Source organism: Aotus nancymaae, unplaced genomic scaffold (assembly GCF_030222135.1).
Source record: "Aotus nancymaae isolate 86718 unplaced genomic scaffold, 86718_ANA_hifiasm-v0.15.2.pri h1tg000049l, whole genome shotgun sequence".
Lineage (NCBI taxonomy): Eukaryota > Metazoa > Chordata > Mammalia > Primates > Aotidae > Aotus > Aotus nancymaae.
Window position 1 is genome coordinate 4,758,160 of NW_026988463.1, and position 14,381 is coordinate 4,772,540.

A 14,381-nucleotide genomic window follows, 5' to 3' on the forward strand; every position below is an offset into this window, starting at 1 on the left:
AAACAAGCTCGACCACACTATATGCATTAATTTTTTTTTTTCAGGCCGGGCACGGTGGCTCACACCCGTAATCACAGCACTTTGGGATGATGAGGTGGGCAGATCACTTGGGGTCAAGAGTATGAGACCAGCCTGGCCAACACAGTGAAACTCCATCTCTATTAAAAATTCAAAAATTAGCCAGCTATGGTGGCATTTGCCTGTAATTCCAGCTACTCAGGAGGCCAGGAAGATCACTTGAACCTGGGAGGCAGAGGTTGCAGTGAGCCAAGATCGTGCCACTGCACTCCAACCTGGGTGACAGAGTAAGACTGCCTCAAAAAGAAAAAATATATATATATTTTAAGAAAACAGAAATTGCGATGGGGTCTTGCCATGTTGCCTAGGCTGGTCTCGAATTCATAAGCTCAAGCGGTCTACTTGTCGTGGCCTCCGAAAGTGCTGGGATTATAGGCGTGAGCCACCATACCTAACCATGTTAAGAGGCTGGGACTTTTTATTCTCTCTTCCTTTGTTCCATGAAGGAATGCAGTGCTTCAGTTTTCTGGTATTCAGGCCATGGCCTTTCACCTTTTCTCGGATGAGAACTTGGTGGGAGCCATTGCCTTTCTCCATTACAAAAGGTGATCATTCATGGCTTTGGAACTCCATCTCTGGGCTTCAGACCTTCTGAAGCCACGGACCACCACCTGAGGTTGAGAACTTCTAAACTCATGCTATCTAGTATGATAGCCAAGTGAGGCTATTTAAATTTTAATTTAAATGAAATAAAAATCCAGTTATTCAGCTGTACTAGCCATGTTGTCAATGTTTAATAGCCTTGAGTGGCTAATGGCTACTGCACTGGACAGCACAGATATGAAACACTGCCATCACTGCAGAATGCTCCAGCAAGCAGAATACCATGCAGCCGCTAAAAAGAACCAAGATCTATCCACACACTGCGCGTGAATGACACTCACTATAAGTGTGTATGTTCGTATAGGCATGGAAACAAGGATGTCAAACCTAAGTGGGGGATGCTTTTCCTCATTTTTTACCCACTGGGTATTTTTAAATGCTTAGTTTTTATAATAACATCCTAAGTTTAGGCATCTACATTTCTACCTGCCTGGACTAAAAGCCTGGCTTCTACTCTACTGCATGCAGAATGCTGAGACAGGAGGGGGAGATTTCCATCCTTATGGTTACCCCACACTCCCCTGAACCAACAGGCACCACCCCTGAATGCTTACTTTCTCTGCAGTGCGGTTCCAGACAGTCACCGTGTGACCCATTTTTAGCAAGTTAGAGACGATTCCACTTCCCATGAGACCAAGGCCCAAAAATCCTATCCTGAAACAGACAGAGACTGGTGAGTTCAGAGCAGAGTGGGAGGGACAGAGTGATGATGAGTCCTTCATGCAGCACAAGGCTTGCTCCTTTATATAGCCTGGGGTGGGGGAAGTCAGACCACCAGCAACAGCAGTGTGCCAATCCACCTGCAGAGCCAGGGGTGTCAGGCACATGGGTCTTTACTTTTTTGAGACAGAGTTTCCTTCTTGTCGCCCAGGCTGGAGTGCAGTGGCACGATCTCGGCTCACTGCAACCTCCGCCTCGTGGGTTCAAGCGATTCTCCTGCGTCAGCTTCCCAGGTAGCTGGGATTATAGGTGTGCACTACCAAGCCTCGCTAATTTTTGTATTTTCAGTAGAGACAGGGTTTCACCATGATGGTCAGGCTGGTCTTGAACTCCTGATCTCATGATCCGCCCACCTTGGCCTCCCAAAGTGCTGGGATTACAGGCATGAGCCACCGTGCCTGCACATGGGTCTTTTCTTATGCCATGGTCTAAATGTGTCCGAGGATGTAAACAGGCGTTTTGAAACCCTTGACTGTCACAGAAAAAAGTATAACGTGTATGGTTCAGGGCCAGGCTCCCAAGGCAAAGTCGTCTTGTTGCTTTGATAGAGGGTCTGAGCTCACAATGCCATTACAGTGAGAAACCAGACATTTGTCTTCGGCCCTTGAAATGGCTTCCCAATCAGCTGTCTTGAGTGCTAGGCTTTCAGATCCACTTTATTTACTTATTTTTTGAGACAGTGTCTCAAAAAATATTCTGTTGTTGCTGTTGCTTATGCTGGAGTGCAGTGGTGTGATCATGGCTTGTTGCAGCCTTGACCACCCAGGCTCAAGCAATCCTTTCCCTTCAGCCTCCAGGGTAGCTGAGAATACAGGCATGTGCTACAACACCTGGCTAATTTTTTGGGGAGACGGGCTTTTGCCACGTTGCCCAGGCTGGTCTCGGACTCTTGGGCTTAAGGGATCCGCCCACCTCAGCCTCCCTAAGTGCTGGGATTGCAGGTGTGAGCCACTGCACCCGGCCTTGGATACTACTTTATAGCACAAGAGGGTCCACCACAAGTCACTGAAGCCGTGTGTTCAGAGCCAGGCAAATTCCTTGACTGCAAGAACCAGGACCATAATTTTCACCTCTCTTTCCCAACTTCAATTCTCCAGCCATACATTGCCTTTCCAGTCCTCCTGTTATCAACAGAGTAAGCCTTGCCTCTCCTCTCCAAAGCTAAGTCCTTCACCTGAGCTTGGAACCCAATCTTTCCCAGTCTACAAATCCTTCTCCCCATGCCTGCCTTCCCCCAAACCTCTCAGCGCTCCCCCAGCCCTTCCTTCTACAGATCCTTCCTGATCTTTATGACAGAAGTACTCATTGGCCAGTCTGCTCACACACATTCATATACTCTGCCTGCTCCTTCCTGCAACCCTGAGAGCTGGGGGCTGACCACCATTGCTGCTATTTCAACCTGCTTTTACAGGTGACTTCTAGCTTGCCCAAGTGTCTTTTCTTGATTGTTGTACTTCTTTACTTCTCCTTGCATGTGACAATGGTGCTAAAGAATGCCTCTTTTGGCGGGGCTCAGTGGCTCACACCTGTAATCCCAACACTTTAGGAGGCCGAGGCAGGCAGATCACGAGGTCAGAAGTTCAAGATCAGCCTCGCCAATATGGTAAAACCCTGTCTCTACTAAAAATACAAAATTAGCTGGGTGTGGTAGCGCACATCTGTAATCCCAGCTACTCAGGAGGCTGAGGCAGGAGAATTGCTTGAACCCAATGGGTGGAGTTTGCAGTGAGCCGAGATCTCGCCACTGCACTCCAGCCTGGGTAACAGACCAAGACTCAGTTTCAAAAAAAAAAAAAAAAAAAAAAGCCTCTTTCCTAATTTCTGATCAAGTTCTTGCTTTATTTTACATTTTTAAAATTTATTTTTATTTATTTATTTAAAAAGAGACATGGGGCGGGTCTTGCTATGTTGGCCAGATTGGTCTTGAACTTCTGGCCTCAAGCAACCCTCTCACCTTGGCCTCCCAAACTGCTAGGATTACAGGTGTCAGCCACTGTGCCCAGCCTCTTTTCTTTTGTTAGAGATAGCATTTTGCTGTCTCCCAGGCTGGAGTGCAATGGTGTGATCACAGCTCACTGCAGCCTCAAACTCCTGGGCTCAAGTGATCCTCCCACCTCAGCCCACCTGAGCAGCTAGAATTATAGGTGTGTGTCGTCATGCTTGGCTAAGTTTTAAAAATTTTTGGTAGAGATGAGGTCTTGCTGTGTTGCCTAGGCTGGTCATGTACTCCTGGCCTCAAGGGATCCTTCTGCTTTGGTCTCTCAAAGTGTGGGGATTACAAGCATGAGCCACTGCACTTGGCCATATTCTTGTTTTCAATTTAGGCTTTCTCTGAGTGCTGGACATCCCCCGCAGCTCCTCCACTTTGACTCCGTCATCCTTTTCATGGTTTTAGTCTTCTGGAACCATCCCTACAAATGCACCCCTAATCTCTGCTGGAATATCAGCTGCTCACATTCTCCCAGTCTGAGTCTGTATTAATTTGGATCACATGTTGAAAATGGAACCTACTGCCTTCCTCACCAAAATAGGCCCCCTTGCCCACTGCTTCAAGTTGAGGCTTAAAAACAAGGACGTATCTTCTTGTCACTCATTATTTGGGTACTGCAATATTCCCCCATGATTCTAAATCACGACAGGCGAATTTCCTTTTCTTTCTTGGTGTTCTAGGAAGTCCAGGAGGTACCTGGGATGAAGCTTCTGGATATTTTTTTGAGGCTGTCTTGCTTCATTGCCAGGCTGCAATGCAACTGTGTGATCTTGGCTCACTGCAACCTCCACCTCCTGGGTTCAAGCAATTTTCCTGCCTCAGCCTCCCCAGTAGCTGTGATTATAGGTACCCACTATCATGCCTGGTTAATTTTTGTAGAGACAGGGTTTCACCATGTTGGCCAGGCTGGTCTTGAACTCTTGACCTCAGATGATCCGCTCACCTCGGCCTCCCAAAGTGCTGGGATTACAGGCGTGAGCCACCACGCCTGGCCAAGCTTCTGTATTTTTTTTTTTTTTTGAGACGGAGTCTTACTCTATCTCCAGGCTGCAGTGCAATGGCATGATCTCGGCTCACTGCAACCTTCACCTCCCAGGTTCAAGCGATTCTCTTGCCTCAGCCCCCGGAGTAGCTGGGACTACAGGCGCATGCCACCACACCCAGCTCATTTTTTTGTAGTTTAGTAGAGAGGGTTTCACCACGTTGGCCAGGATGGTTTCGATCTCTTGACCTCGTGGTCTGCCCACCTCGGCCTCCCAAAGTGCTGGGATTACAGGCATGAGCCACTGTGCCTGACTGCTTCTGGATTTTTAAGATGGCAACTGAAACTCCTTCACACTGGGCCCCAAATAAGACGGAAATGTGGATTAAGGTGGGCTGGGCAACAACGAAACTGGTTGGTTTTGATGCTGGCTTCATATTCATATTAAAATTTGACTAATGGGCCAATAAATGTGCTGGGTCAAAACATCAGGATTCTGTTCTCAGCCCCATCCTGTTTTGTTTTGTTTTTAAAACTAACACAATCCTCATTAAATTAACAAATGACCTTTTTCTCCCCCTTTGTTAGCACCTAATATGCCCTTATCTCCTCTCCTCTACAGAGGGAAGTTCACCAAAAACAACTGGTAGAATTAGTGATTTCAACAGCACAAAAATATAAAGTAGCCAGGTGTGGTGGCTCACGCCTGTAATCCCAGCACTTTGGGAGGCCGAGGTGGGTGGATCACAAGGTCAAGAGATCAAGACCATCCTGGTCAACATGGTGAAATCCCGTCTCTACTAAAAATACAAAAAATTAGCTGGGCATGGTGTTGCATGCCTGTAATCCCAGCTACTCAGGAGGCTGAGGAGGAGAATTGCCTGAACCCAGGAGGCAGAGGTTGCAGTGAGCTGAGATCGCGCCATTGCACTCCAGCCTGGGTAACAAGAGCAAAACTCCATCTCAAAAAAAAAAAAAAAAAAAAAAATATATATATATATATATATATATATATAAAAAGTAAAAGATGCAGTGTTTTCAGTCTGAGAAGACAATGTGAAAGGCACAAACTGGAGACTGACTTAGCTAACTTGTTCCAGAGAACATGTTTTCTTAGAAAAGACACCTTTTTGTCAACAAGACTCTGCAGAAGAGATGGGCCTACAGAACAGGCACAGAGGTGATGCTGGGTGGAAGCTGGGTCTGTGAGCACGTCCAGGGATTGCCCCACCCACACTGGGCAGGGTGCAGGACAGCTGGCAGGCGCCCAGCGAGGACCCTCAAGCACCTTCATCTCTCTTCCCCCACCTGCCCACCATGGCCAATTTTGGGGCTTCATCATGATTCTACTCAGCCAGTGGTTCTCACAGTGTGGCTCTCTGGCCAGGAGCAGCAGTACACCTGGGAACCGGTTAAAAATACAAATTCTTGGGCCCCACCCAGACATACTGACTCAGAAGCCACCTTCCAGGTGACTCTAAGGCACAGGGAAGTCTGAGGACCACTGAGCCAAGTGCTCCTTGCTCTTGAGTTCTTGAGCCAATCCCTCAGCTTATGCCCAAGGGAGACCTGACTATAGATTTACACAGCTTGACTCCTATGAGTCAAACTGCTTCTAGACAAATCATTATCAGTACCAGTTACAATGTTCCCGCCTTTTCCATTCAATCCCAGCAATGGCTGGAATTCCATTCAATCCGCTGGGGTCATGTTCTTCCCACCCTCAACAGAACCAGGGCCGCTGGAGGCCTTTTCGTCAAGGGTCCTACTTTTTGTCTGTGGGTGTGATGCTGCCATTCACCGCTGTGCTGTCAGCTGCCTGTATGGAGGTGGAGCCAGTTTCCTACGGATAGGAAGCACACATCATAAAGTCAGTCTGCACGCAGTTTAAGGCCCCAGGTGAAAGTTAAAATGGGGAGGCATGACGCCTACATACCTCTTCACATATTTTCAACTTCTTTGTGATTGCCTGGTAACAGACAGCTGGCTAATAAAGGAGGAGAAAAGAGAACACTTAATAAACTGCAGACTTAACCAGTCTTCATAATAATCCCCTAAAAGGATTAGCCTAAAGCAGGAAGTGAACATCAAATACTTATTTGTTGTATACTTTAGTCAACTCCAAATTTATACTAGGAAATTCATACACATTACCTCATTCAAGTCCCCATGCAATTCTACAAGGTCTTTTTGCTGACCATGGTGTTGAGAGCCAGAGGTGTGAGGTCATGTGCCACAGTTACAAGCTTGGAACCCGTATCTGTCCAACCCCAAAGCCACAAACTCTCATCAGATCCTAGCAAGGCTCAGCCTAACCCGTAACCTTGCAGACCTTGGGAGAGCGTCCCTCTGCATCCACAGGACTTGGGAGTGAGCCTCAAGATGTGTCTGCTATGCAACATGCGCTAGTTCATGGCGGGGCGGGGGGGAGGGGGAAGGGCTGACCGTGTACAATGTTTGGTTTCTGCCCTATGCTCTAGACTCTAAAGGTCTTCGTGAATGTCTGAACTACACAGCTGGCCGAGTTTTAAAAGCTTTTTTTGGGTTTATTGTTTATTTATTATGAGACGGAGTCTCGCTCTGTCGCCCAGGCTGGTCGCTCAACCTCTGCTTCCTGAGTAGCTGGGACTATAGGCACTCGCCACCACTCCCGGCTAATTTTTGTATTTTTAGTAGAAACAGGGTTTCCCTAGGTTGGCCAGCCTGGTCTCAAACTCTTGACCTCAGGTGATCCACTTGCCTAGGCCTCCCTAAGTGCTGGGATTACAGGTATGAGCCACCGTGCCCGGCCTTTGGATTTATTTTTAATCTTAACAATGCTTGGCTCATTAGTGGGCCCATACAGGGGCTTCTGGGCTAGTTGCTCTGGGCAGTGCACTGGCAGAGCCTCACTTTTCAGATTGGCCAGGCCAGGACCCAGTGGAGGAGTACTCCTTGGCTAGCCCCTAACCAAGGGCCAAGAGCCTCAAAGGGCAACTCACCTTCTCTGTTTGGCTTAGCAGGAAATGATGGAAATGAGGATCTGCATCTTTAACAGGCTGAAACCAGAAAACAATGAAATAAAACCAGTTATCTGCCACCAAAGGTCATTTCCTTCTCCCTGGTAACTGGACTCTCCTATGGCTGGAACACCTCTGGATTCTGGTCTTTTTCACAATTGTATGGAAACTGTTTTCCCATTTTGGCCTAAGCCTTTTATAAACAACCCCCATTCCAGCTAGAGGAAAACTGGCTTTCAAGTGGAAAAGAAGAGATGATTCTGCTAGGTTCGTATGCAAATTATTCCAATAATCCTGTGGGAAAATATTAATAAGCATACTAGTGTTTTATAAATTCAGTACTTATCAGGTACAGCAGATAACACAGCAGGCTAAGTTACATCTATTCTCCGGAATTTCAGGGTTTTTGGCCTACTTGTGTCTGGTACTTAAGCCCTGGGGATCTCATCTTACTGAGCATATTAACAGAAACGGAATAGCCAGGATGGTGGACCTGCAGGCATGGGCTTTCCATTATTATGCCCAGCAACAGGTGCAGCTGCACCAAGGATAACAGAACCAAACATCAAAGTTGTAATTACAGACAATGAGAGGGTATTTACTAACTATCGGGGGGAAAACCTGTGAAATGATCCCACTTTTACGAAAAACAGCCCTGCCCACAATAACAAAAACTAAACATAGGTCTATAATCATCTAAATGAATGCTGAGTGGGCATCCCAAAGGACTGAAATCAGTCACCTCAAACTTTACAGTGCTCAAACCAGAGGGAGGAGATTTTAAATTTTTATCTCATGGACTTCTATACTATTTTGTAACAATAAATTAAGCCTCACACACAAGAAAAAGATGAAAAAGGAAAAAGAGGATCACACAGGGACGCCAGGAACCCAGCCCTAAGCTGCAGCCCTAAGCTGCTGCCAGCAGGAGAGCTCCTTACCTCGCTTGCGGTCGGCTGCCATTTAAACGTGGCCATTGGTCCGGCCATCATCCCCTTCACAGTACTAGACTCCGGGATGGTGAGATCCTAGAGGGAGGGGCAGGGCATTTTATAATCACATTCAAACCCCAATGAAACCCATTGCAAGTGCCATGGTCTAGATGCAAGTTCAAGCCAATCCCCAGCCACTGTTCTGATGACTGTCCCTCAGGACAAATGAGCCAGTTCTTCCCATTAACACACAGTGAGTCTTTCTTTTCAATTCCAGAAATAATAAAACATGTGCTTATGTCTAAATTTCACAAGGATGGAGGTAATTGGAAAGCCCAAGTATGATCTGCAGTGCTGTCCACAAAGTTGCAGAACACATTTCTGATGGTGAATACCGAACATTTAGACAAGAAGAGTGGCTTCAGAAGGAATCCACAATATTTCAAAAAAACAAATAAAACCACGTGGTGCTGGGGAGATCTGCCCACATTTTATAGCCACCATAACAAAGGCAGAATTAACCTCCAGAGTGGCTGGAACCCAAGAGCCCAAGCTATCCTGAGATGGACACAGGCGAGGACCTGGTAGGGCGAGCAGCTCCTCTTCACCGAAGTTCCCAGCTCACGTTCTTCCTGGGCAAAGGGTCGTCTTTCCAGTTCTAACATTGGTCTGGGCCCTCTCCACTGCTCTGATGCTACCCTGCATTCCCTTTCCCTGGTTGCTTCCTTCCAGCTACAGTGGCCCTCCTGACACCCCTGCCTAAACCACTCCTGAGGTTTTTCCAGTCTTAGAGAACGCCTGCTCCATTCTACCAGGCCAACATCTTTAGAACCCTTCTTGACCCCTCTCTTCTCTAATCCATTGGTAACAAATGGGGCTTTATGGCTGGGGATCTATTCTGCCCAACCCCTTCTCACCATTCTGGCTACTAATACCCAAACTCAGACCACCATCACTGGCCACCTGGATAGTTGCAAAAATAAACCTCCCTGCTTCCACTTACAGTCCAGTCTCTACACAGCAGCCAGAGTGATCTACCAAAAAGACAAATCAGACCGTGATTCTTCTCTGCCTAAAATTGGCTTCCAGTCTCACATAGTAAAGCTCTGGGCTTTATGAACATGGCCTACAGGGAGGGGCTTGCAAGTTCTGCACTCTCCCATCCACCCCATGCCAATCTCCAACCTCAAGTCCTATTTCTTCCTCCCCTCCCACTGCTCTCCAGCTCGTTAGCACTCTGCTGGCCTTCCACCCCGGCCCCAAACACACCAAGCACGTGCCTGCCCTGGTGCCTTTGTGTTACTGGGAATGTTCTTCCCACAGTTACCTCCCTGGCTCAGGCTCATTTTAGGACTCTGTTGAAATGTCACCTTATCAGAGTGGTTTCAACTGACCTCTCTGTACCTCTGCCCACAGAACATAATGCTGATGTGGATTATAATGACAGCAAATGCTTTCATAGGGCTTACAATGTGCTAGACATCACTGTAAATGCTATTTAATATGTACGTTCTCATGTAATTCTCATCCCTTCAAGAAACAAAACTATTATCTCCTTTTATAGAACTATTATAATCTTCTTTTACAGAAGAGGAAACTAAGGCACACAGAGCTTAAGTAGCCTTGCCTAAGGTCACTGAGCCAGTTACTGGTGTGGTAGATACAATTTATTTATTAATTTGGAAGCATACTCTAGCTCTGTCACCAAAGCTGGAGTTCAGGGGCTCGAATAGGGCTCACTGCAGCCTCAACTACCTAAGCTCAAGTGATCCTCCCACCTCAGCCTCCTGGGTAGCTGGGACTATTGGTGTGTGCCACTATGCCCGGCTAATTTTTAATTTTTGTAGATTTATTATTTATTTGCAATTTTTTTAAATAATTATTAATTTTTTGTTTTTATAGGGTCTTGCTATGTTGGTCAGGCTGGTCTCTAACTTCTGGCCTCAAGTGATCCTCCTATCTTGACCTTCCAAAGTGCTGGGATTATGGGAGTGAGCCACTGTGCCTGGGTGACTGACAGAATTTGGTTCCAGGGTCTGTCATATTAGAAGCATGTCCTAGGAAAGCAAGAACTCTGCCAGCTTTGCCTACTCTAAAACCCGCACTGGCATACAGTCCAGGTTCAATATTTATTGAATGAGCCTTGTCTGACTTTTAAGCTGCTCTCCCTCCAGGCATTTGGCCTATGGTAGAATTGTTCAATAAACATTTGCTGAATACAGGTTTTTTAGGGAAAAGAAAGGCCCAGCTCAGAGCTGCCCAAAAGAATATTCTGCAACGACGGGTGTGTTCTTTATTTGCACTGTGTGATAAAGCAGGCATCAGTCAAGTGTCACCATGGAGCATCTCACACAATGATAATGTGATGGAGAAGCTGCATTTTTAACTTGTATTTAACTTCCCAGCCTTCCTCTGCCTGCACATAATCGACGCCTCTGCCATCAAGGTCAGCCTTTTCCATTAATCCTCATGGGGCAGGAGATTATGTCCAGGAATGGAACTCATCTGGGGCTTTGCCAAGTTATCAGCCTATGCGATTGCTCACTGTTTCTAAGAGGGGCTCACCAGCCAGATGACAATTACTATAGCAACACACACACAAACACCCTCCTGTGAGACTACAGGAGAGATCACTTTGTTTTTTGAGATGGAGTCTTGCTCTGTCACCAGGCTGGAGTGCAGTGGCCTGATCTTGGCTCACTGCAACCTCCGCCTCCCAGGTTCAAGCAATTCTCCTACCTCAGCTTCCTGAGTAGCTGGGACTATAGGCATGCACCACCACATCCAGCTAATATATATATATATATGTATATATACATATATACATTTTTTTTTTAGTAAAGACAAGGTTTCACCGTGTTGGTCAGGATGGTCTGAATCTCTTGACCTCATGACCTGCCCGCCTCAGCCTCCCCAAGTGCTGAGATTATAGGCGTGAGCCACCATGCCCAGCCTAGATCACAATTAAAATGCACCAAAATTCCAAAGCCCAGGCACCGATTCCCTACTTGTCTGAAGGTGCTGAACTGAAACCCCTATCTGTCCTGTACTACTCGCCAGCTCTGTCCTTTCACTATGGGCCAGGTCAAGCACAAAGACCAGGCAGGAAGGACACCTCGAAAGGTCAATAGAAGGTAGAGCTCCTGGACCACAAACACATTTTGTTTTATTGCGCTTTATTTTATTGTGCTTCATAAGTGTTGCACTTTTTTTTTTTTAAAACGAATTGAAGGTTTGTGGCAACACAGTGTCAATCAAGTCTATGGGGGCCATTTTCCCAACAGCATGTGCTCACTTTATGTCTTTGTGTCAGCATTTTTTTTTTTTAGCAATGAAGCATTTTTTTTTTTTTTTTTTGAGATGGAGTTTTGCTCTTGTTACCCAGGCTGGAGTGCAATGGTGCGACCTTGGCTCACCGCAACCTCTGCCTCCTGGGTTCAGGCAATTCTCCTGCCTCAGCCTCCTGCGTAGCTAGGATTACAGGCAAGCGCCACCGTGCCCAGCTAATTTTTTTGTATTTTTAGTAGAGATGGGGTTTCACCATGTTGACCAGGATGGTCTCGATCTCTTGACCTGACCTCATGATCCACCCGCCTTGGCCTCCTAAAGTGTTGGGATTACAGGCGTGAGCCACCGTGCCCGGACTGCATTTTTTTTTAAACAGAGTCTTGCTCTGCTGCCTAGGCTGGAGTGCAGTGGTGCAATCTCAGCTCACTGCAACCTCCACCTCCTGGTTCAAGTGATTCTCCTGCCTCAGCCTCCTGAGTAGCTGGGATTACAAGCATGCACCACCACGCCCGGCTAATTTTTTTTGTATTTTTAGTAGAGACGGGGTTTTACTCTGCTGGCCAGGCTGGTCTTAAATGTCTGACTTTGTGATCCACCTGCCTTCGCCTCCCAAAGTGCTAGGATTACAGAAGTGAGCCACTGTGTCCGGCTGCAATGAAGTATTTTTAACTTAAGTTGTGTACATTTTTAAAAGATATACTGCTATTGTGCCACTTAATAGACTACGGTATAAACATAACTTATACAAACACTGGGAAACCAAGACATTTGTGTGACCTGCAATGGTCTGGAATCGAACCTGCAGTATCTCCAAGGTATGCTACACTACTCCCCAGATTAATAATTCAGACCCAAGGGCAGGCTGCTGATCATTGGGACTTGTGAGATGAGTCCCTGTAAGCCTGGTCAGGGGCCTCTGGGGTTCTCACTGCACAACTGGCTACTGTCTGTGAAACAAACCAAATGAACTTATCAAATGTCTTGTACACAGGCACTGTTCTAAGTGCTGTGTCGATGTCACTCATTTAATCCTCACAGTGAACCTCTGAGGCACATAGTGTTATAATTCCTAACGATCAGACGAGGAAATTGAGGCAAAGGTGCTTTGTCAAGGTCCCATATATGTGATTCAAACTCTGGGCCCTTGTCATAACCTCTCCTTTGGACTTCCCTGTTTTTTTTTTTTGAGATAGAGTTTCACTCTTGTTGCCCAGGCTGGAATGCATTGACATGATCTTGGGTCACGGCAACCTCTGCCTCTCCGGTTTGAGCAATTCTCCAGCCTCAGCCTCCTGAGTAGCTGGGATTACAGGCATGTGCCACCATGCCCAGCTAATTTTGTATTTTCAGTAGAGATGGGGTTTCTCCGTGTTGATCAGGCTGGTCTCGAACTCCTGACCTCAGGTGATTGGCCCACGTTGGCCTCCCAAAGTGCTTGGATTACAGGAGTGAGCTACCAAGCCCGGCTTTGTACTTCTCTTTACCCAAGGAGAAGGTGTTTTCTCTCCGGGGTGACACAGCCACTGGTGAGATGCATGGCTCCACATACCAGGCAATATCAATTTGGGAAATAGTATAAAATCTGACAGCCCAGATTCCTTTTGGATTCCAGGAAATAAACTCTAAAGTCACATTACATTTTTTGTGGATCAATTTAGATCATGTTCCCTATAAAGTTTTCTCTGCACTGCAGCTGATAGTTTTTGCAAACCCTGGGGTCATGGTATTCAGGGATAGCACCACCCTCCCTGTTACCTCCCTCAGCCTTAGGTCATTTAACAGTGAGAAGGGCTGTCTCTCACAGAGGCCTCACACTGGCATCCCACAGAGATGTTCCTGTGGACCCATGACATATTTTTGAACTAAGCATATTTAAAATTTGGATATTTCACATAAAAACTTGTATTTCCAGCTTCTGTCTTTTTTTGAGTTAGGGTCTCACACTGCTGCCCAGGATGGAGTGTGAGACTGGTACAACTGTAGGTCACTGCAGCCTTGACCTCCTGGGCTCAAGTGATCCTCCCACCTCAGCTTCCCAAGCAGCTGGGACTACAGGTGTGTACCATTATGCCCAGCTATTTTTTTTCTTTTTTGTTTTTTGAGACAGGGTCTCACTGTGTCACCCAAACTAAACTGCAGTGGCATAATCTTGGCTCACTGTAACTTCTACCTCCTGGGTTCAAGTGATTTTCCCATTTCAGCCTCCTGAATAGCTGGGACTACAGGCACATGCCACCAACCCCAGCTCATTTTTAATTCATTTATATTAAATAATTTAAAAAAATAGAGATGGGGTCTCCCTATGTTGCCCAGGCTGGTCTTGAACTCTTGGGCTTAGGGGATCCTCCTGCCTTGGCCTTCCAAAGTGCTGGGATGACAGGTATGAGCTACCACGCCTGGGCAATTTTTTAGTTTTTGTAGAGCTCATCTTGAACTCCTAAGCTCAAGCAATCTGCTCATGTCAGTCTCCCAAAATGCTGGGATTACAGGCACAAGCCACCACATCCGGACAATTTTTTTTTTTTTTTTTTTTTGTAGGAAAGGGTCTTACTATGTTGCTCAGCCTGGTCTTGAACTCCTGGGCTCATGTGATCTTCCTGCCTCAGCCTCCCAAAATGCTATGATTGCAAGTGTGAGCCACCACACCTGGCCTTTCCAGCCTCTTTTTTCTTTTTGAAGTTCAGAAATAATTTCCGACTTCTTCTGAGAAAAAAACAGACAATTTGGCAGAAGCTGGTTGGAACCGTGTGGATGGAGCATGACTTCCCCAGACTCCCTGACCATGGTCA

General features: G+C 46.6%; 1 protein-coding gene across 7 annotated transcripts in view; it reads right to left on the reverse strand.

Moving 5' to 3' along the window:
* Nucleotides 1–14,381, reverse strand: part of GLYR1 (glyoxylate reductase 1 homolog) — a 44,542-nt gene that overhangs the window by 12,826 nt on the left and 17,335 nt on the right. For all 7 annotated transcript variants that reach the window (XR_010337345.1, XR_010337346.1, XM_012448240.2 and 4 more), the window contains 5 exons: nucleotides 8,314–8,400; nucleotides 7,355–7,411; nucleotides 6,310–6,360; nucleotides 6,143–6,216; nucleotides 1,236–1,335 (listed from right to left, as the gene is read on the reverse strand). Coding sequence is in view for 5 of the 7 variants with exons in the window: in XM_012448240.2 (XP_012303663.2) it covers nucleotides 1,236–1,335; nucleotides 6,143–6,216; nucleotides 6,310–6,360; nucleotides 7,355–7,411; nucleotides 8,314–8,400 (369 nt within the window). In the remaining 2 variants the exon portion in view is untranslated. The remainder of the gene's footprint in view (nucleotides 1–1,235; nucleotides 1,336–6,142; nucleotides 6,217–6,309; nucleotides 6,361–7,354; nucleotides 7,412–8,313; nucleotides 8,401–14,381) is intronic.